At 60.3% G+C, this 20,523-nt stretch overlaps 2 protein-coding genes across 9 annotated transcripts in view; one reads left to right on the top strand and one right to left on the bottom strand.

The window, feature by feature from the left end:
* Nucleotides 1-15,710, top strand: part of KCNAB2 (potassium voltage-gated channel subfamily A regulatory beta subunit 2) — a 97,573-nt gene extending 81,863 nt beyond the window's left edge. For 5 of the 6 annotated variants that reach the window (XM_027110382.1, XM_027110381.1, XM_027110384.1 and 2 more), the window contains 9 exons: nucleotides 1,143-1,187; nucleotides 2,006-2,049; nucleotides 3,059-3,145; nucleotides 6,954-7,039; nucleotides 8,798-8,918; nucleotides 9,168-9,262; nucleotides 10,211-10,331; nucleotides 10,674-10,762; nucleotides 12,798-15,710. In XM_027110382.1, coding sequence (XP_026966183.1) covers nucleotides 1,143-1,187; nucleotides 2,006-2,049; nucleotides 3,059-3,145; nucleotides 6,954-7,039; nucleotides 8,798-8,918; nucleotides 9,168-9,262; nucleotides 10,211-10,331; nucleotides 10,674-10,762; nucleotides 12,798-12,887 — 778 coding nt within the window. In that variant the 3' untranslated portion in view covers nucleotides 12,888-15,710. Of the gene's footprint in view, nucleotides 1-1,142; nucleotides 1,188-2,005; nucleotides 2,050-3,058; nucleotides 3,146-6,953; nucleotides 7,040-8,797; nucleotides 8,919-9,167; nucleotides 9,263-10,210; nucleotides 10,332-10,673; nucleotides 10,763-11,441; nucleotides 11,584-12,797 lie in introns of those variants that run through there. The other variant, XM_027110380.1, reaches the window with a different exon arrangement.
* A 368-nt stretch (nucleotides 15,711-16,078) lies between these two features.
* Nucleotides 16,079-20,523, bottom strand: part of CHD5 (chromodomain helicase DNA binding protein 5) — a 66,050-nt gene continuing 61,605 nt past the window's right edge. For all 3 annotated transcript variants that reach the window (XM_027110379.1, XM_027110377.1, XM_027110378.1), the window contains 2 exons: nucleotides 19,170-19,773; nucleotides 16,079-19,040 (listed from right to left, as the gene is read on the bottom strand). Coding sequence is in view for 1 of the 3 variants with exons in the window: in XM_027110378.1 (XP_026966179.1) it covers nucleotides 19,714-19,773 (60 nt within the window). In the remaining 2 variants the exon portion in view is untranslated. The remainder of the gene's footprint in view (nucleotides 19,041-19,169; nucleotides 19,774-20,523) is intronic.

Raw genomic sequence — 20,523 nt, 5'->3', positions numbered from 1 at the left:
CCCCTCCCCTCTCCCTCCCCTCCCCTAGCGCACAAACTCAGAGTCTCCCCCAACCTCTGGGGTCTGGATGACTGACACCCCTCCTCCTGCCCCACCCATGTTGTTTCTTCTCAGCTCTAATTGATACCAAAATGTATCCCTGCTCACTTTGCAGTTAAAAGGAAACTGCGCCTGTTAGAGAGGGCCCTGATAACATCTTAGTTGAAGTCTTGAGGAGATAAGATTCCAGTTAGGTCATCGCCCCTGCAGGCCACACTGGCGGCTGTGGAGCTCCTGGCTTTGAGGAGCTGTTTCCTGAGCAGTCCTCTCCCTACACCCCCCACTAGAGGAAAGCACGACCCCAGGAGACACTGTCACCCTCCTATGGGAATGGTCAAGGTCAAATGTGGCCAGGAGGGGCCATCATGACCCCCGCCCACCTGTCCCTCCCAGGCAAAGTCACAAAGGTGTCAGCGCTGCCTCTTGTGGATTTGCAGCGGGAGACCTGACTCTATACCCTTTCCTCTGGCTTTCAGCCACCGAAGCCCGAACCCCCAGGAACATCACCTGCCTGCCTCTCGGGTCAGCCCCACCCTAGCCTCCCCCCCACCTCAGTGTCCCACAGGCCGCTCCCCAAGGCTGCCCCACACACAGCTTTTCTGAAACAGTCTCAGCCAGTAGAGGAAGAACCAGACAGCCTGGTCCCTTGCCTCGCTCCATCCTCTCCAGAGCCCTCCATCCAGCCGCCAGCCCCTACACTTGACCTCCTTGGAGTCCCCAGGGAGCTGCAGCTGCCTTCTATTCCCTGAGCCGTGTCCTCCCCTCTCCTGAGTGTCCCCCCTCCTCTGGGCTCCAGGCTCCATCACACTAGACTCCGTCTCCCTCCAGCCCCCACTGCCCAACCCTAGTTCCATGGTTAGTGGCATCCACAGATTAGTTTCATCTGTGGGTTGTCTCCTGGCTCAATGGGGAGCCTCAGGTCCCTGGGCTCGGCACACCCCAAACATCGAATGGCAGAGAGGCACCCCATTTCACGCCCTATGCTCCAGGATGAGAAGGGTTTAGGACCCCTGTGTAAGAGCTGAAGACAGTGGGGAAGGTGGGGGGAGGGAGGACCCCAAGAGATCATGCCCAGTAACACCCCTCCTTCTCTCGTTCCGCAGACGATCCAGCCTCGTCATCACCACCAAGATCTTCTGGGGAGGAAAGTAGGTGCAACGGGCAGACCTTGCCCCTGGCCGGGGGCCAGGTCTGCAGAGACCCCTGATTTAGGAGGCCCCTGGGGGTGGGGAGGGGGTAGTTATCCTGGGGAAACGGAGGCTGCACGGGGTCTGTCCTGGACCTCAGGAACCTCCTGGAGGACAGCACGTGGGCAGCACAGTTTCCTGTCTCCCGGTGCCGGAAGCAGGGGGTGGGCTGGCGTTTGTGCAGCCATCTGCCCTGGCTCGTGCCATCCCTATTGAGGGACGTCACGTTCCAGAAAAGCAGCTTTGTCTGAGTTGCCTTGTACTCGAACCTTGTTTCATTTTTATTTTTACTTTTGTGGGTTGGTTTGTTTCTGATTACAAAGGTAACATCCTAAAAATTTCTGGAAAACACAGAAAATTCATGAACTGTCCCAATCACTCCACCTTTCCTGGGCCACAGACCACTCCTGCCGTCCTCCAGGAATCTGGCCCCATATTCTCTCTGGGGCTGGACAAAATGGGCTTCATAGGAATTAGAAATGGGATTCGCTTTCAATTTTTAAAAACTCCAAGCCAAAAAAGAAAAAACTCCAAGCTAGACAGAAGGGCAAATTGAAAAGCAGAGGCCTGCATTCCCCGCTGAGCCCCACCTCCCCAGGGTGGCGGGCAGGCGGCCCAGCTCTGCCAGGTCATCTCCACAAGCAAATCCGCATAGCCTCGTGGTTTTATCCCCGAAGTGGAATCAGACCACAAGTGGCACGAGCTGACCTACTTCTGCGTCATGAGCATTTTCCCCCAAACCGCCCGCAATATCACACGTGCTGTCGCCTGCTTTTCAGAGCCGAGACGGAGAGGGGCCTTTCCAGGAAGCACATAATAGAAGGTGAGGGGGGCCCTGGCTCCACACAGCCCCCTAAACCCACGGCATCTTCCCGTGGATGCGAAAGTGAAGAAAGCACAGTGCCCCTCCCCCACCAATGCTACAGGCCCGGAGCCTGGGGACAGCCCGTGCTCTGGTTCACCCAGGCTCACATGGGGTGGACCCTCCGTGTCGTGAGGGAGGGGACAGGGGTATGGGTGGGCGGGGCCCGTGCTGCCCTGGGGTAGGCAGTGTTGTCCCTGAGAAGACACAGACAGGCCTGGGTTTCAATCTAGGCTAGACCCTGTGCCCACCGGGTGACCCTGAGCAAGGGACATCATTTCCCCAGGCCTCTGTGGCAGCATCTGTAAAATGGGCGTGGTAAGAATGCCCACATCTGGGGTTAGTGGAATTGGGAAGGACCCAGGTGAGGGTGTGTGTCAGACACAGCCTGGGCCTCAGCACACGGAGCACTGGGGTGGAGGTGCCAGGATGTCTCACTCATCCTGATTTGTATTGTCTCCGTGCCTCTTCTCCCCACGTTCACTGTCGTCAAGGTAATACAGTCAATCCATTGACAATCAAATGATTAGGAGGCCTTGCTGCCCGCCCTCCCCGTCCCGCAGCCCAGCACTTCCACTCTGCAGCTCTGTTCTGAGCCGCTGCGAAGTACTCATGCATTTCGGGCCCCACGGGCCTTTGGTGCCATAGATGAGCGACGCAGCTGTCCTCCGTGTCAGGTGGCCTGGCTCTCCCAGTTCCGCCCGGGCCACTCTAGGAAGGGCCCCCTCCGTGCAGTCACAGGACATTGGGCCTGTGGACTCCACCCCACCCCCTTTGGGTGTGCCCCCTCTTCTCTCATGGCTGTTCTCCACCTAGGTGGCCCGTGCCCACAGATGCGCCCTGCCGTCCACAGCTCCCGGTGCCAGGGGCCTCGTCCCTTTCATCTATTGCTCCCTGAGACGCATGCACGCACGAGGGCCCAGGAATGTCTGTGAAGATGGTAACAGTCCCTCCTCACTCCTTCCCCCAGGTCTGAAAGCCTCCCTGGAGCGGCTGCAGTTGGAGTATGTGGACGTGGTGTTTGCCAACCGCCCGGACCCCAACACGCCCATGGAAGGTACGTTCTCCCCGGAAGCGCTGACTGCCCAGGAGTCACGGTTCCAAATAGAGCAGAAAGCTCTGCACCTGAGGCTCTGATTGTACCACCGCAGGGCCCGCGGGGCACCCAGGCCTGAGGCTCTGATGGTACCACCGCAGGGCCCGCGGGGCACCCAGGCCTGAGGCTCTGATGGTACCACCGCAGGGCGCGCGGGGCACCCAGGCCTGGGGGTCTGGAGGGTGGGGCCTTCCCCGTGTGGGGAGGGGCGGGGGGGCGGGCCTGAGCTCAGCCCCTGCTCCACCCCTCACGCGCACCCCAGCGCCTCCAGGCTGAGTCCCCTCCTTGCTCTGGGTCCGCGCCCATCCTGGCTTTGAGCCGTGTGCAGCGGTAGCTAAAGTCACAGTATGATGACTCTGCAAGGGCCGCCTTCTTTTCCGTCCTTTCAATCATGGCCCACGTTCTACTGGGAGGGTTTAGGGGACTTCTGCTCTGGGGAATGAACTGTTACTCAGAGGAGAAAAAAAAGACGTGCAGTGCTTTGAAAAGCGGTTTTGGTTTCTCAGGCGCTTGTTTATTCTTTGACTCCTGCCATCTCAGCCCCCACTATCTCCTCCAACTTTCTGCTTCGGGCATCTTCTCATTTGTGCTTTGCTGCTTCAGGGACTTGGAAAATTCAGTTATGTTCGAGTTACTTTTTCTTCATTTGTTTGTGTATATACCATGCACCTGTGTGTGTGTATATATACGTGTGTGTGTGTGTGCACGTGTGTGTGTGGTTGGTTTTTTATCCAAACGAGTATTCTGCGAAAAGTGATTTGAGCCTCCGTCCCCGTGCCTTTTGTCAGACTGTGCCCCTCAGCGTTCCCACAGCTGTGAACTCTGGTCTCTTTCCATCTTTCTTTTATCACCAGGGGATCCATTTAGTTCCTCCAAGTCAAGGACATTCATCATAGAAGGTACACAGTACCCTCGGCCCGACAACTGACCTCTGTGTCTGAGCTGCATTTTATGAGACAGTGCTTTTATTTACACGACTCTCTTCCCCCGCCCCCATGACTAAACTTCTCCATAAAATGCACAAAGGAGAAATAAGTGCCTTATGGGAACACCTTGCAAGTGAAGAAAAGCAAAGTGGCGCAGAGCCGCGCCGTCCCCCTGGTCCACGCTGTCACCTCATTCCTCCCCTACTCCTGTGCATGCATGCCCCTCCTCGCACTGCCTTGCATTGCCATGACCCGTGACCCGCGGGGCCTCCTCTTGACTTGGGGGTTGCTGTGATCCGCACCAGAAACCTTGACCCCAGATGGTCTGGGAGAGGGCTGGGGAGACTAGGTTCCCACAGGAGTAAACGCATCGGGGACCCCAGAACTTTGGCCCCCGGCAGGTTTTATCTTCTCCACGTTTGCTAAGCTCCCACCTCAACCAAAAGTGAGGGCACCAGCAACCAGCTGCCCTGCCCCCAGTGGCGTGCAGTGCTCCAGTCCCCTGGGTGGGCTGGGCCACCTGTCACTCTCACCCCATGCCATGCAGCCAGAGCTCACCATTGAAATGCAGTTGTTTTCCTCCTTGAAAAATACCTACATGAGCTGGGGAAACTCTGAGCCCCGGGGCAGCCTCTGGCCATGCAGCGGTCTCTGCCCACCCCTAAGCCAAAGGACCCTGGGACCCCACCCCACCCACGAAGGGCAGGCCTTGGTATCCCTGGGAACTGGGCTGTGGTCCACAATGAAAGGGCTCCCGCCTGCCAACTGGCACTGCCACCTGACCCCTCCCATGTATTATTTGAGACGCAGCAGGAGATGCCATGGGTTTTGGCAGCAGCTGGAAGGATTTGGTCCTCCTGCTTCTGTAAAACAGCATTAAATATTGAGGTGGACAGCTGTCCCTAATTGTCCCTGTTTCTGGTGTCACTGACACCAAGCTTGGGCAGAAGACCAAGGGCCACGCTCCTGTGCATGGGCTCCACGGCCAGCCTGCCACTGCCCAGGACCCCTTCCCTCTCAGGCCAGCGACAGGCTCGCACAGGCTCCCTGGCCCCCAGGCTCCCGCTGGACTCCCCTCTCTGCATGGAAGGGGCGTTAGGAGAGAGCTGTGCTCCAAGAAGCCAGGCTAGCGAACGGGGGTGTCCTCTGCTTCCCTCTCTCTGGCATGTGGGCCTGAGCCTTGGCTGAAAAGAATTGGGCAGTCACACCGCATGGTCACAGGTCCCCCTAAGAGTGTTTCTAAAGAACCCAAGAAGGGCGGCCGGGCTGGGAGCCCAGACGCAGGGTTCGGATGTGGGCAGGTTCCTTCCTGGGACCCTCAACCTTCCAACCAAGCGCTGCTCTTCACATCGAATAGTGTTGGCCGTTAAAGTGGTGGCCCACTGACAGCCCGAGGGGGCTGCTTCCCTGCCAGACCCCCTCCCTGGGATGCGCGGGGAAGAGCCCAGTCCCTGACCCTGGAAGGAAGGAGAGGACAGGGCTTGGCCTACAGGCGTGGAAACCAAGGTGTGATTTTTCCAGAGGTCCTCGGCAAGCCCACAGAGACCACCACCCCAGAAGCCCCAGCTACCTTGGCTTTCTACTGAAAGAGGGGACCTCAGCCAAAGGGACACTCAGGGACCCAGGATGGGTGGGAAGGGACACCCCAAAACAGAGGTGCCGCTCTCTGCCAGAGAAGGTTCCAGTGGTCCTGGGCCATTCCAAGGTGGAGCTCTCGGAACCAGCCTGCATTCTCCTTCCTTCCATCCTTCCTTCCACCCCCGCCATCTTCAGGAACCTCAGCTGTCCCATGTCAGTGGCCACTTTGGGAGAGATGGGGACTTTCAAGCGGTATTTGTTTTTAGAAACACTTGTACTTTAAATGAACTTCTGAGGCTGCCTTGGGCAGTCGAACTTGCAAGCATTGTATGGGACTTGAGAGAAATCTGATGGGGTAGCCCATCATCCCACAAAGCTAAGAGCCATTTAAAATTTTAAAATTTGAGGTCGAGTTCAATTTTAAAAACCACAATATCCCCCTGGGGCCAAAACAGCCTCGGGGGCGACACTAACTGGCAGATTTTTATTTCTCAAAAAACGTTTTTGAGTCCAAGGAAGAATCTATCACAGTGTAGATGGGGAGAGGGTCCCTTGCTCCTGGATACTGGGCTGGTGTGAAAGTCGGGGTGTGGTCCACAGGGGGCTTTCCATGTCTACTGCTGGCTCTTCTGGACTCGAGGGGAGCTCCGCTCTGCAGCCCCCAACCCCTGGGACCACCCAGGGCCCCACACCCTGCCCTTTCTCCTGACAGATGTTATTATTACCTCTCCATTCAATTCTCCAGATCCCAGTGAGAGTCCAGAGTAGCCCCAAGTGGGAGACTAGAAATGGGCAGAAATTATGTTACTTCCTCTTGCCATCCGTCAATCTGATCGTAACCTTAATCCGTTTATCTGGTTCTTCCTGAGCGATCAGGGTCCCCCATTCTTCCCCAGACTAGAGAACACCCCCCGTTCTAGAGTCACATTCTTTGACCTCACCTTTCCTGCATCCCTCTAATCTGCCATAGAAACGTCTCAATCCATCCATAACCCATTTTTCAAAGATTCCATAAGACCTCTAACTATTTGGGAACATTGTTTTCAAGACCAGCTTCTTGGACAGAGGCTCACTTTTTTCTGTGGTCCCAGAAAACCCAGGCCGCCCCCAACTCCGGAGCCGGGAAGTACACTGCTTGCAAGCCGTCCCGACAGCACCCTCCCCCTCCTCCTGGCGCCCGCCTGTATTTGCAGAATGTCCCCAGGCCAGGCCCCGTGCCCCCAGCCGCCCCCCCCCACCTGTGGTTTCCCCTTCTCTCGTGACAGAGACGGTGCGTGCCATGACCCACGTCATTAACCAGGGGATGGCCATGTACTGGGGCACATCGCGCTGGAGCTCCATGGAGATCATGGTACGGTGACCTCTCGGTGTGTGCGTGTCCCCCAGCTGGGCTCCCGGCCCCAGCTCCGTGGATGGTGACTCCGGGGCTCTAGCAGGTTCAGTGCCGTTGGTCCCTAATGCACAGATAACTGGGTACTATGGGGAGGGACAGTATGGTGACATGTGGCAGTGATGTCCGCAGGTCTTGCAGACAGGGGTCTGGGCTTGAATCCCAGCACTGCGTGGCCCCAGACAGATGGCTTCACCTCTCTGAGCCTCAGTTTCCCCACCTGTAGAACAAGACTGCAAGGACAACCTACCCCGTCATGAGGCTGTTGTGAGGATTATCTGAGAAAACAGGTGTGAAGCTCTTAGTGGGGGTCCTGGAGCTCAGCCAGTGTTCAGCAGCGGTGACAGTGCCAGCCACCGTGCTGAGCTCTTGTGGTGTTCCAGGTGCCGTTAGATTTGAGGGTTTCATGTGGACTGACTCCCATTTAATCCTCACAATGCCCTATGAGGTAAGTGCTACTGTTATCCTGTTTTTCAGATGTGGACATTGAGGCACAGAGAGGTTAAGTAACACACCCAAGGTCACACAGCCCATGCCAAGATGGATGCTCAGGCCGTGCAGTTCAGAGCCTGGGCTTCCATCTCATAATCCATGACGTTTCCCCCTCACCTGCATTTTCAGGAAGGCATCCCCTTCCTTGTCATTTCCCTCCACGGGAGCCATCAGTAGCTGAGGGTGACAGATGTTTCATAATATTTCTGGGGTATCCCAGAAGGGTCGGCAGGGTGGCTTCTCAGAGGCAGGCAGCTGGTTGGTGGGGGGAGGGCAGAGGCCTGGGGACTGCGTCTTCGCAGGACTAGCTCTCAGGCTGGCGCCCTCACCCCTGCCTCCAGGCCTCCTCCCAACCTCAGCCTTTCCCATGCCCCACCCACCAGAATTTCCCACATCCTGGCATCCCTGCTAGCGGGTTTCTCCTCTAGTGAGCCCCAGATTTCTGGTTCATCCAAAAAAAAAAAAATTAAGCAGGATTTTCATTTCAAGTTACAGACAACTTTAGAAGCCCATGGTATAATCGGCCTTCGGAGTTTGCGGCATTAATGATCATACGGCATTTTTCTGAAGCTGCCTGGACCCAGCACAGAGCTCACTGAGGTGTCAGGATCTCATCCCCACTTTACAGATGTGAAAGCTGAGTCTCAAGCTAAAGGGAAAAGGGCCTCTAGGGCTGGCAGACGGGCGTCCCCAGGAGCTCACACCCATCCGGTCTGCAGAGTAGAGGCCTTGACCTCCAAGTCCCAGAAATGGGCTGATGCCGGCCACTTTCCCCTCCTGACCTAATGTTTTCCGCCCCTGCCATCATCCTGGGTCCAGGCCCTAGAGTGACAATCATGATAAAACCAGTAACAGGCAGGCACTGTCCTGAGGGCTGCCAACCCTGTTGGCTCATTTGACCCTCATGACAAATGGGGAAACTGAGGCACAGGGGGGTGAGCCCCTTACCCAAGGACACCCGGCCAGTAAGTGCCAGGACCCAAGCCTCACTACTGAGTTGTGCTTTCCCCCCAAAGCCCTTCAGCCTTGGGATCCCACAACCCACTCACTTTTCTCCACTCGTGGAGGGGGGCCTAACAGGCTCCCAGGAAAGCTGAGAGGAGAGGGGAGGGGCAGGAGGGCCAGCCGTTCCTGGGGATACCTTTGTGTCTTCTCCTTGCTGCCCCGGAGGCCCCTCAGAACCGCTGACCGTCAGGGACCCTCCATGCCCCTCTTTGCTTCTCCCAGGAGGCCTACTCCGTTGCCCGGCAGTTCAACCTGATCCCGCCCATCTGTGAGCAGGCCGAGTACCACATGTTCCAACGCGAAAAGGTGGAAGTGCAGCTTCCCGAGCTCTTCCACAAGATAGGTGGGCTCCCCTGCCCGGCCCCGCCCTCGCGCCTGCCCTCCAGGCCCCGCCCCCGCCCCGCCCCACCCTCTCCCTCGCTCCACCTCCTCCCCAGCCCTGCCCCAACCCCATCCCAGATCCCCTCGCCCCGCCCCTCGACCCTGCCCTGCTCCGCCCCTCGACCCTGCCCTGCCCCGCCCCTTTCCCCTCGCCCCGCCCCTCCCCTCCTCGGGACCCTGGGTTTGACCTCGTCCGGCTTTCCTCTCCCAGGAGTGGGCGCCATGACCTGGTCCCCTCTGGCCTGTGGTATCGTGTCCGGAAAGTACGACAGTGGCATCCCGCCCTACTCGAGAGCCTCCTTGAAGGTGAAGAAGCGGCCGGGCTGGGGGAGGGGACAGGCAGGACGGGCATTTTGGAGGGGTGGGGCCTTTGGGCAGACACGTTGGTGCTGGGCGGGGCTTCCCTGGGCCACTGTCTGCGGGAAGGTTCGGAGCATGGGAACTTGGAGCCCCAGCTGGCCTGACCCCATGTCTAGAAAGGCTGCCCACCTGTGGGACATCCCCCAGGTGAAGAAGCCCCTCGCTCCCCCGCCCTCCTGCCCTCCCCCCAGGTTCAGCCCTCACAACCTGCTCTGGATCCGCATGTGCCCCCTGGGATGCCTCCTCCCCCTGCGGACACCCCGCACACTTTCTCTGGCCCATCCCTGAGACCTCTGGGCTGAGAGCTGCGGGGTTTCTTCAGTGTCACTCAGAGATGCCCCCCCGGGACAAGTCCCCCCCGGCCCACATACAGGCGCGCGCGCGCACACACACACACACACACACACACACCTCGGAGTGAGGACTCAGGAGGGTCTACAGGCTGCAGGGGTTGGGGGTCAAGGAGCAGGGAGAGAAAGGCCTGCCCAGGCCGGGGCAGAGCCAGTACTGGAGACCAGAGCCCCAGATTCAAGAGCAGGATGGCCTGCCCCCCCACTCCTGCCCAGCCCCCAGCAAGCCTCCCTGGGGGCTCCCTGACCTTGCTGTGGGCACACCTCCTGGGCCGCCCAGCCTCCCAGGAGAAGGGAAGGTCGGCTTGTCCACCTCCTTGTCCAGGCTCAGGGGCCTGGCCTCAGCTCCCCGACAGCCCACAGGCTTCAGATGCAACGGTTCCCATCCTTCCAACTGCCCAGGTCTGGACCACAGCAGGACGTGGTTAGGCCGGGGCCGGGGGGTGCCGCCGTGCCCCCAATCATCATTTTGCGCCATGCACACAGAGGTCCAGGTGACCTGCCCTCACCTGTGGGCTGTGCTGTGCCTCCACCCCACAACCAGGGCTACCAGTGGCTGAAGGACAAGATCCTGAGTGAGGAGGGCCGGCGCCAGCAGGCCAAGCTGAAGGAGCTGCAGGCCATCGCCGAGCGCCTGGGCTGCACCCTCCCCCAGCTGGCCATAGGTAAGAGGCTGGGGAGCAGGGTGGAGACCGGTGTCCCAGGGAGATGTCAGGAGTCCCTGAGTGCTCGGGCCACACCCCCTCCACCAGCCAGCTGTGGGTAAAGGGCTCCCACATTCATAGGGAGAGGATGGGGGTGGGTCCCTGAGCACTTGGGCCATCTCTCTACTGGCGGCAGTTGGTGTCAGGGTCCCCCCAGCACTGCTGAGCCCCTGGTTTGCCATGCCGCTCCTGGGCACCCTCAGCCCCATGCCCAGGAGGCTGGCCTAGGCAGGGTCAGGGCAGAGCCAGAGAGGGCCCTGCCGTGGGTGGGCCTCCCTCACCTCTGGTCTTGCTGCCCCCCAGCCTGGTGCCTGAGGAACGAGGGGGTCAGCTCCGTGCTCCTGGGCGCTTCCAGCGCAGACCAGCTGATGGAGAATATTGGAGCAATACAGGTGAGTGGGGGCCACCAGCCTTGCAGGCCCTGGGCAGAGCTCAGGGTCTCAGCCAGTCACCTGTCCAGCACGTACTTATTGAGCACCTACTACATACCGGACACTGTTCAAGGCACCTGGGCTACAGCAGTGAACCACCAAAAAGCCTTGCTCTCGAAGAGCTGGCTTTCTAGCTGGAACAGACGGAAAACACTAAATGCGAGAAATAAGATTAGAATATGTGTCGGAGGGTGATAAGGACTCTGGAAAAAGAAACCTGGAGCAAGGTCGGGGGTGTCCAGCAGGGGCGGGGCGGGGGGGAGCCGTGGACCCAGGTTGAAGGGGGCCGTAGGGTAGCCTTGTTGACAAAGTGACTTGTGAGCAAAGGCTTGAAGGATGAGGAGTGGGCAGTGCAGATACTCAGGGGAAGAACGCTCCAGGCTGATGTGAAGGCGCAGGGTGGGCACAAGCCCAGGACAGCAGTGAGGCCAGAAGGCCGGGAGCAGAGGGGCAGGGCGGGAGATGAGCTCGGCGTGGGGGCAGACCCATGGGCCACCGCATGCCCTCTGAGGACTTCCGCAATGGTCCAGTGAGATGGGAGCAGAGGAGGGGCAGGGTCCAACTTAGATTTTAAAAGGCTCCCTCTCGCTCTTTGGCTGCTGAGTGGAGGAAAGAGTTTGGGGAGCAGAAGGGAAGCACGGAGATTGCTGGGAAGTGATGACGGTGTCGGGGCGAGGGATGGCCGTGGTGCAGATGGATAGCTGGTTGAATCATCTGGATGTTCTGGAAGATGGACCAACAGGACTGGCTGACAGACTGGATGTGAGGGTGCGGGATAGCAGGTCAGACAGCCCCTGGGGTTTGTCACCTGGAAGGGGGATGTTGCTGTTGGCTGAGGTCAAGACGGCTGGAAAAAGCAGTTTGGGGGTGTGGATTATCAGGTGTTCTGGTCCTGGAACCTGCATTTTATGCCGTCGCTGTCCTTCCATTTGAGGGGCAGAGCTTAGACCAGGGCAGGTTCCCTCTGCCCCAAACCTTCTGGAATACAGAAGCAGCATGGCCCCCATCTGCTTCAGGAGCCGCATGCAATGAGAGCAGGACAGTCTGGGGCCAGCGGGCGGCTGGAAGAATGTCCGCCTGTTACAGAACTCAGGTTCAGCTGCTCGTCGCTCAAGAATCCGAATACTGAGACTTCCCTGGAGGTCCAGCGGTTAGGACTCTGCCCTTCCACTGCAGGGGGCACGGGCTCTATCCCTGGTTGGGGAACTAAGATCCCACAAGCTGCATGGCACGGCCAAAAAAAAGAAAAATCCAATGCTGAGAGACAAGTGTTGGGTAAAAGGAAAGGTAGCTTTATTGAGGAAGCTGGTGATCCTGGGAGAAGGTGGACTCACATCCCAAAGATCCAATTTCCCCGTGTTGATCAGGGGGCAAGAGCTTTTAAAGGGGAGTTTCAGGGGTGCTTTATGGGCAGAGGGAGGAGGCTATGTACAGAGCAGCACAGTTAGCTCTGACGGTCATCTTGAAATTGGTCATGTGGTCATCTGAGCAGGGCCACCTGATTGTTTTAAGTACAGTTAACCTTCAACTCCAGGGTCAGTTTGTTCCCATTTCCCTGAGGCCAGTTCTTGGAATTGTGCAGGATGTAGCTTGTTTCATGGCTACAGTCTGGTCATCATGCGGTTACTTTTTACACCTGGTGGGGTTTCAGTAGCTGCAAAACAGCTCAAAGGACATGGCTCAGAATATGACCTGTAGCCCTTGCGCAGGGACTAAAAGCCCTTGACTTTGTTTAATGGCTAAACCATTCTTATTTTGTCCCGTTTGACTGCTTTTCTTTGCTTTTTCATTTTCTCGTTTCTCCGATTAAATTTATTCTTGGGCTAAAGTTCTTCTACAGATAAGAGGCAGGCGTATGTAGGATGTTGTGGGGTGGAGGGGTGGAGCTGTGCTCCAGGAAGGCCCCATAGGGCCCTGCTCCGTTACACCCCACCTCACCTGCAGGCCAGGCCAGTCTTGGTGGTAGATTCTGAATAGCTCCCATCTTTGCACACAGGTCCTTCCAAAACTGTCGTCTTCCATTATCCACGAGATCGATAGCATTTTGGGCAATAAACCCTACAGCAAAAAGGACTACAGATCCTAAGAAGCCCCCGGCCGTTTGCCTGGACGGTTTCCGTTTCCCTCCTAGCCTCTCTGTTAGCTCGCTTAAGCTATTTGAAGCCAAGTCAAGAGTGTGGTTTGCTTCAAAAACAAAACAACGCAGCAAGATGTCGCCGGGAAGAGACCGCAGAAGTCGCTGCCACACACCACCCGCTGCTTCGCAGGACCGCTGTCGGGTTCGTGTCGGGGAGTCGGCATTGATTCGAAGGCACTCGTGCGGTCCCACCCAAGCCTGCCGTCTCTGCTCCTCCTCCAGGAAACCACCATGTTTTCGCCCAGCCACGGGCCGTCTCAGAGACTCAAGTCCAGGCCAAGCCAAGACCAGCTGGGGCCTGGGGGCGGGCAGAGCCCGCCTCTCCTCTGCCGAGAACCCCACCCGGCATTGGGGAAGGGAAGAGGAAGCCGGGTCTGCCTCTTCCTGTGGCCCCTCGGCGGGGCCCTGGTCAGGGCAGGCCTCCCTCTGGGGTCTCCCTCATTCCCCCTCTTGCCAAGGGCTCCGGGTACTTTCCTCGGGCCTGACCCCGGATTCTTCCCCCAGCCCCTTCTCCCAACCACCCGCCCCAGTGTGTCTCCGAGGGGCCTTCCGAGCTGCCCCTTGACCACCCCCACCCCCCGCCACCTTGCTGGCAGGGGCAGGGATCCAGGGAGATTCGCCCTGCAGTTTGGGACGCACAAAAAGTTGGGGGGCTCTGATTTCAAGCTTCTCGCCCTGCTGGCTTCCTCCCCGCAAACAATTGATGAGCCCCAGTGCCTGGGCTCCAGTCCAGGTCCCTCCAGGGCCCCACCTGCCCTCCCTCCCTGCCAGGCGCCCAGTCCTCCGCCCCTCTGTCCTCGCCCCAGAAGGCCCCGAGGTCACACGTGCTCAGCTGGACTGGCTGCTGACCACACACCAGGTAGCCAGCCTCTGCTGTGCCGGGGGGTGGTGGCCTTGGGGTCTGCAGAGAGCACGTGCTGGGACCCCTTCAACGAGGGAGAGTCCCTGGGGTTTTCTGTGCTGTGTGCCTGGGGCCTGGGGGCCAGCCAGCAGCAGCCCCCGCGGTCTAGGAAAAGACCCCGGGAGCCTCTCTGTGGAGCGGTGCCCCCTGCGAGGCCGCAGACCAGGTGGGTGGGGTGGGGTGCTCAGAGCTCGTTACCAGGGCAGCAGAGCCGCCCCCGGGACACCTCCACACAGCCCACGAAGACGGAGGGACGGCTGGGGTCGGTCATTCCTGTCCACACCAGCCCCCCCTCCCCCCAAGCCTGGAACAGACTGGGGACAGGGAGGGAGGGCGGGACATTCACAAGTGTCAGCCACTTTGTAGCCGGGCCTGGGGCTGCAGGGATGGAGGCGGGGAGGCGGGCCGGCCGCCAGGAGGCGCAGCCCCATAGTCCTGAGCGGCACCCAGCCTTTGCTGGCCGTGGTGGGTGGGAGTTGGGGGCCAGGCTCTGCAGACGCCCCAGCCCACCGAATACGGGCCCTCGTGCCCTTGGGCAGACATAGCCCATCCTGCTTTGCCCTTCAGAGAGGCCCCTCCCTGCCATTATTCTCAGAGGGGCCGCCGTCCAGTCCTGGCTGAGCCAAGGCCTGGGAAACTGGCTTTAAGAAAGCCACAGAAGTGGGGGGAGGGGGGACCTTCTTCCACTCCTGACCTTTGTGCTGGCCCTGGAGTCTGGAACATTCTCCCTCTTTGTAGACCAGGCCCCTGGGGGTCGTCTTCACCAAGTCCCCTGCACACTTCAGCCTGTGGGTGTGGGGAGGGGACAAGCCTGTCCCAGCAGAATCCACAGCCACTGCCCACCACCACACAGTGGGATGTGGCTCTGAGGGCAGGACACTGCAGTGGGGCGGCTTTCATCCCAGGTCCATCCAGGCAGGGACCAAGTGCTCTGGGCCAGGCAGTCCCAGCAGCTGGCCGTGCTCAGGGGCCAGGTTACCGGCCGCTCATTGGCAAGATGGCTGGGACCTCTCCACACTGCTGTCACCCTGCCCACCCACTGCTGGAAGAGGGACCAGGGCGTGCAGTCGGGGCCCTGCCACCCCCCCACCCCATGAGCCACACCTAGGAAGGCCGAGCCCGCTAGCTGCATGTTTCCCAGACAGAGGGAGACGAGGGCCCCCAGGGTTGAGCTCTACCGAGGTCTAAGTGCCCAGCGCAAAGACCCAAGCAGCTTCCCGGTCCTGGGGCACCATCCACGGCCTGGTTCTGTATCCCCGCTGCAAGTGGGTGTGGAGGGATGCCACCCTGCTTCCTGAGGGAGGGTCCCCCGACTTCAGGGGTGCTGGAGTGGGGCCCAAGGGCGGTCAGAGCCTGGAAACAGAAGAGCTGGGCCGAGGCAGGCCCTGGAGGGGCAGCCTGGGCCCCGCCTGGCACGGGTTTCAGACCAGCCAGCCGCACCCTACCTGCTTGAAGGGAAGCCCGCCAAGAGCCCCAGCTGCCAGCCAGCCTCTCACCCTCCCCTTGAAGCAGAGTTTTTGCCCCCAGGGGTCCACCTGGCAGTGCCCCACACGGGAAGAAGGCCCAGTCTGGGTCAGGGCAGGACCAGTCTTCCTTGCTAATGACACACAGAGCCCCCAGCATTTTTCACCCTGAATCTACGGCAAATTCGAGGTCCCGAGGACGAGATGGGGGCTTGCTCTGTCTTCTGTTCTCTCCAGTCATGTAAATAATGTGCTCCTTTTCTCTCCCCGCCTTTAATGACTGTGGCTCCTCAGCTAACTGCATCCCCTACACAGGCAGAGATGCCACATGCCTCGCACTTCCAAGTGGCGCTCCGTGGAGACGCAGCGCGTATTTATGGAATGACAGAATAAAACCCCAGCCCGTCAGGGTCTGCGCCCCTCCTTTGCGGGGTCCTCGGGGTCAGGGCTGGGCCAAGGGCAGTGGGAGGGAGAGGAGGCTGCCCCCTGCAGAGGCCAGCCGGTGGGGGCTGAGCAGAGGTTGGGAGAAAGGGGCCCTGGGGGAGAGGCGAAGACTGGGCACCGAGACCCCTTCGCTCCCAAGTGATTCAGGGGTGGAAGTTGGTGGGAGGCTGCTGGACCCGCCTGGGGACAGAGGTCAGGGTCCAGGGAGGCCTGTGGGCTGTCTCCGGGGGCTCAGTGTTCCTCTGAGCAGTGCTGTTTCAGGGGGCAGGTGGGAGGGGCGGGCACCACCCCTGGACACCCCTTTTTGGGGCGCCCCCTTCCCAGCGAGCCTTTCAGCCTCACAGGGCCGTGTCTCCTCAGGTGGGAGGTGGCTTTAGATGACATCCCCCTCACATCCTTCCCCAGCCACCCCCATCCTAGATCAGTGAGAAGCTAGGAACACGCTCTTTGATCCAATCCTTTCCCAAAGGATTTATTAAAACACAGAAAACCAAGACATACACAGAGTACAAAGTAAAGGGAACCGGGTCGGTTACACTCTTTATCGAGCCTCCTACACATCCTCCTGAGGACCGGACAGGTGACTACACACAGGGGCTCAGCCTCCAGCTCCGGCTGCCTGGCTGGGACCGTCCCGACTCGCCCCAGCGCCCCGGCCCCTTCACCAGCTGGGGGCTCTACCAGGCAAGGGGCCGGCCCCTCTCAGCTGGGCCAGATGCCAGCCTGGGTGCAGGCGTCTGCTCCCTCGACCTCCCACGCACCGATGCCCAGGCAGGGGGGTGGGCCCCTCCCCTCAACCCCAGGCACAGAGGAGCCATGGGAGGCTCAGGCTCCCAGCTCAGTATCAGGGGTTCAGGACACACACACACCCAACGGGCCCTTTCTGGGTTATCGCACCTAAAAAAATACTTTGTTTAAAAAAAATCTGAAAACTAAGAAAAAAATCCCAAAACACAAGCCAATGACTTTGGGCTGATGCACCACAACTGTAAACTTCCAGAAATATAAAATGGGGCGAGAGCCAGCTTCCTCGACAGAGATAGTGGTCGGCACAGGTCAGCTGCAGGTACGGAGGGGGCACCCTGGACCGTGGCCGGGCCAAGACCTCAGCCCCCCGCCTCCCAGCTAAGCTCCTTCCTGCCACCCCACTCTGGGCACACTCCGGAGGTCCCCGAGCCTACCCTCTACACAATCCCCTCAGGCCCTCAGCATTCCTGGGACCCAACACCTGGCAGCAAGGGCTACAGGTGTCCCTGGGGCAAGACTCAGCCAGCCCCTGACCTGGCCCAGGGAGTCCCCAGAGGACCCTGGGAAGGGACGCCCAACCAGCAGGAGGGCAGGTGGCTGCACGGGTCGTGGTACCAGCAGAACAGGACCATGGTCATCACTTGCAGAAAACAAAGGAGCTTCTGAAGGCGGCTTGCAGGGAGGGCCCCCTTGCACAGGGGGTCTCAGGATGTGCTTCCATGGTGGGCGTGTGCAAGGGGACCCCCGGACACAGTCAGTCCAGCCCAAACTCCCCTGGTCACCCAGGAGCCCAGCCAGCTACGCCTTCCGAGACTGTGGCCCCAAGATGGATCAACAGAAAGCCTACTCAGCACTGGTCTAAATGATAAGGTGGCTGGAAACGGAAGCACGGGCACTTTCGGCTTCCGCTTGCACAGGATGACTCTCCTGCCCGCGGCAAAAACCAAACCCAGCCTGAAGATGCCGAGGACCGTGATGGCCAACGCCCCCTCCCCACCACTACGACTTTCGGCAGGAGATAACTTGATAAACCAAGAAGAAAACATTCCTAAGATCCTTTTTCCTCTCCAAAACCAGTCAGCCAGAAACCCACTCCCCAGCTGTCCGCAGCCCCCCTCCCAGGCCTCCCAGGTGCTGGTCTTGGAGAGCTGAGCCCTTCCTGGACCAGGCAGTGCCGGGGCCCAGGCAGTGCCGGGGCCCAGGCCATCTGTGGGCGCCTGGCTCTGGGTGGTAGAGGAAAAGGGCAGAGGCCTGGGAAGGAGCAAAAACAGAAGGGCAGAGGGAAGCTTGCTGGGGAGCAAGGGCTGGCAGGGGAAGGACCCCCTGCCCTTGGAGTGAGGCAGTGGGGACAACACAGACCCCCGTCCTCTACCATGTGCCCCCTGACCTGACATTCAGGATGCATCCACTGTGTTCCCCACCAGGCCAGCCAGTCTGGCAGGCTGACTGCCTGCTTGAGAGGGCGGAGTCACAGGGCCCCGTGTCGGGGGCTCCTGGCGGTCACGCTGCCCATGACCTGAGCCGGAACCTCTGCGGGGGGGACGGGTCAGAGGACCACGTGTGTACACATGGCGCTGGACAAACCATAGGGGACAGGAATGACCCCACCCTTCCGGGAGGCGGGGTCAGCGGCTGTCACGTGTGTCCTGGACATCTGTGCCCCCACCCCCAATCCTCCACCCACAGTGCCAGGGTTGGCCAGCCTGGAGATGGCAGGGGCCTTGGGGGTCCAGCCCTCTAGGGGTTCAGGGAGAGCCATTTACAGTTGAGGACATCTGGGCTCTGGGAGGGCTGGCCAGTGGCCCTGTGTCCCCAAGACATCCCCAAATCCTCGCCCCAGTCCTGGCCAGGGAACAGAACCCCCCTGGTGCCTCCACGCCCAGGCCCAGCTTGTCTCTCTCAGACAGGATTCTGCACCCAGGGCTCCACGCCAGGAAGGCCCCTCCCTGCTCAAGGCTCGGAATTCCCTTCCAGGCTGGGCCACAGGGAACATGAGACACAGACAGGCCCAGGCCCTGGCCCCGTCCCTCCCTTCCTCCAAACTGGGGCCATCACAGCGCACCACCAGCTGCCTGAAGGAGGGTCAGGATTCCAGTGGGGCGTTACTGGCAGGAAACAAGGCAGGAAGCTGGGGGTGCTCCAGCTGGGAAGACTGCAGAGGCCACTGGGGCCAGTCCCCTGCCTCCAAGCTTTCCCCAAGCCTTCCGAGAACACAGCGAGGGCAGTCGTGGCCCACCCCAGATGGCAAATGCCCAGATCAAGGCCTCTCCAGGGACAAGGAGAGAGGGAGGGATAAGTCCAGGCTCCAGCGTGTGGCCTGGTTTCTCCACATCTGCGGCCAGGAGATGGCACGGGGAGTGTGTGTGTACCTGGAGGTGGGGCTGACCGGCCTCCCAGGGCACAGGGCAGGACCAGGGGCTCCTGGGCCCCCCTCAGCGCTGCTGTGACCCTCCCCACTGGAACGCTAGCCACACCCCGCTAGAGGGAGGGCACGCCCCTTCCCATGGAGGCCTGAGACAAAGGCTCCGGCAGCCCCCAGGCCAACACCTGCAGGCTCTGCCCTCCCCTTCCCTCCGGGGAACAAGTGACCGGCCACTCAGGGCAGGGGCCACAGACCCTCCGCTGGTGACGACAGAGTCCAGGGCCTGTGAGACAGGCTGGGCCAGGGACAGACACCTGTCCCACGGAGACAGCACATACTTGGTGGTCTCCAGCCTTGCAGGAAGCAGCCTGGCCTGACCTGGGCGTCAGCCAGGTCTCTAGCCTCGGGCCGGCCAGTTCCCCAGTCCTGACCCACCTGGCACCGGGGGGCCTCACGGGCAAGGGGCTGGAGCACGGTGCAGACGGGATTGGGGGATGGGGGCAGACTGAGGGCACCCAGAGCGGGCAGCTCGCCCTCCTCAGCCGGGCCGAGTCCGTGGGCGGCCTCTGGGCTCCCAGGAGCTTCCCTTCAGGTCTGGAACCCGTCGGCAGAGAGAGACATACGTGCTGCAAGTCAAGACTCCTCCACACGTCACTCAACTTTTATCAAGACAAACTTGTTCAAGTCTTCAACAGGAAAGTGCAAAAGATGTACAAAGAAATGAAAGCTCCTCTAGGAAGCCATCCTGGCAGAGGTGGCCGAGGGGTGCGTCCCGGGTGGCGCTTCTGGGCTCAGGCGGCCTCGTCCCCACAAGGTGGCATTTCTCCGTTTCCCTTTCTGTCCTCGGGTGGCGTGGCTCTAGAAAGGTGGCAGCTTTTCTCTCCTGCGGGGGTCGGGCAGGGGGCCCGGCAGGCGCGGCTGCAAGAGGCAGATCACGGGTCACACAGCTGGGTGCTCGGGTCCCCACGGGGGTGGCACCCAACACCCTAGACCACCCACTACGACCTGTCATGGCCAACTGACAGCAGGGGGTCCCCCAGCCCAGACCTCCCAGCCTCGGGCCACGACCACACTGGGGAGTGGAGGCGGCGGGGCCCCCAAGGAGCAGCCTGTCCGGAACAGCCCCGCCCCCGAGCCTCCGCACCAAAGCAGAGGTTCTGATGGGACACACAGCTTAGCGGGCGCTGTCAGTGGGGCAGAGGAGGCCACAGCGGACTGGTGGTTTCTCAGGACTAAAACCCTCTCCCAGCCGGTAACACTGAGCTGCACCCACGCTGAGCCACCCTCCTGGTCCTGGGCAGGGGTTGGGGGTTGGTGACGTCCCAGGGCGTCCACCACCCGGCAGGAAAGCGCAGGCAGAACAGTGGAGTCAGGGTTCCAGGCTGGGGGCACCGGCCCCTGACTCACCGCCGGGGTCACGCACGCACACCAACACACCGGCGCACAGACGCACGCGTGTACACAGAGGAGCACGCCCACGTGCACCCACCCTGCCATGTGCTGCCCCCCCAGGCTCCCGGGGAAGCGTCTGGAAGCCTAGGAAGACACACCGGCCCCAAGACGGTCCCCGAGCGTGGAGGGGCGAGGCCCCCGGGCCCCAGGGCCGTGAAGAAGCACGGGGACCAGGGCCCGTACTGGCCTGGCCTGACTCGCCAAGCCAAGGAGGGA

The sequence above is a fragment of the Aethalodelphis obliquidens genome, unplaced genomic scaffold, assembly GCF_003676395.1.
Source record: "Aethalodelphis obliquidens isolate GAN/ISIS:26980383/991018 unplaced genomic scaffold, ASM367639v1 scaffold9, whole genome shotgun sequence".
In the NCBI taxonomy this organism is placed as follows: Eukaryota; Metazoa; Chordata; class Mammalia; order Artiodactyla; family Delphinidae; genus Aethalodelphis; species Aethalodelphis obliquidens.
The sequence above is the reverse complement of the archived record's forward strand: the minus strand, read 5'-3'. Positions and strand labels throughout refer to the sequence as shown.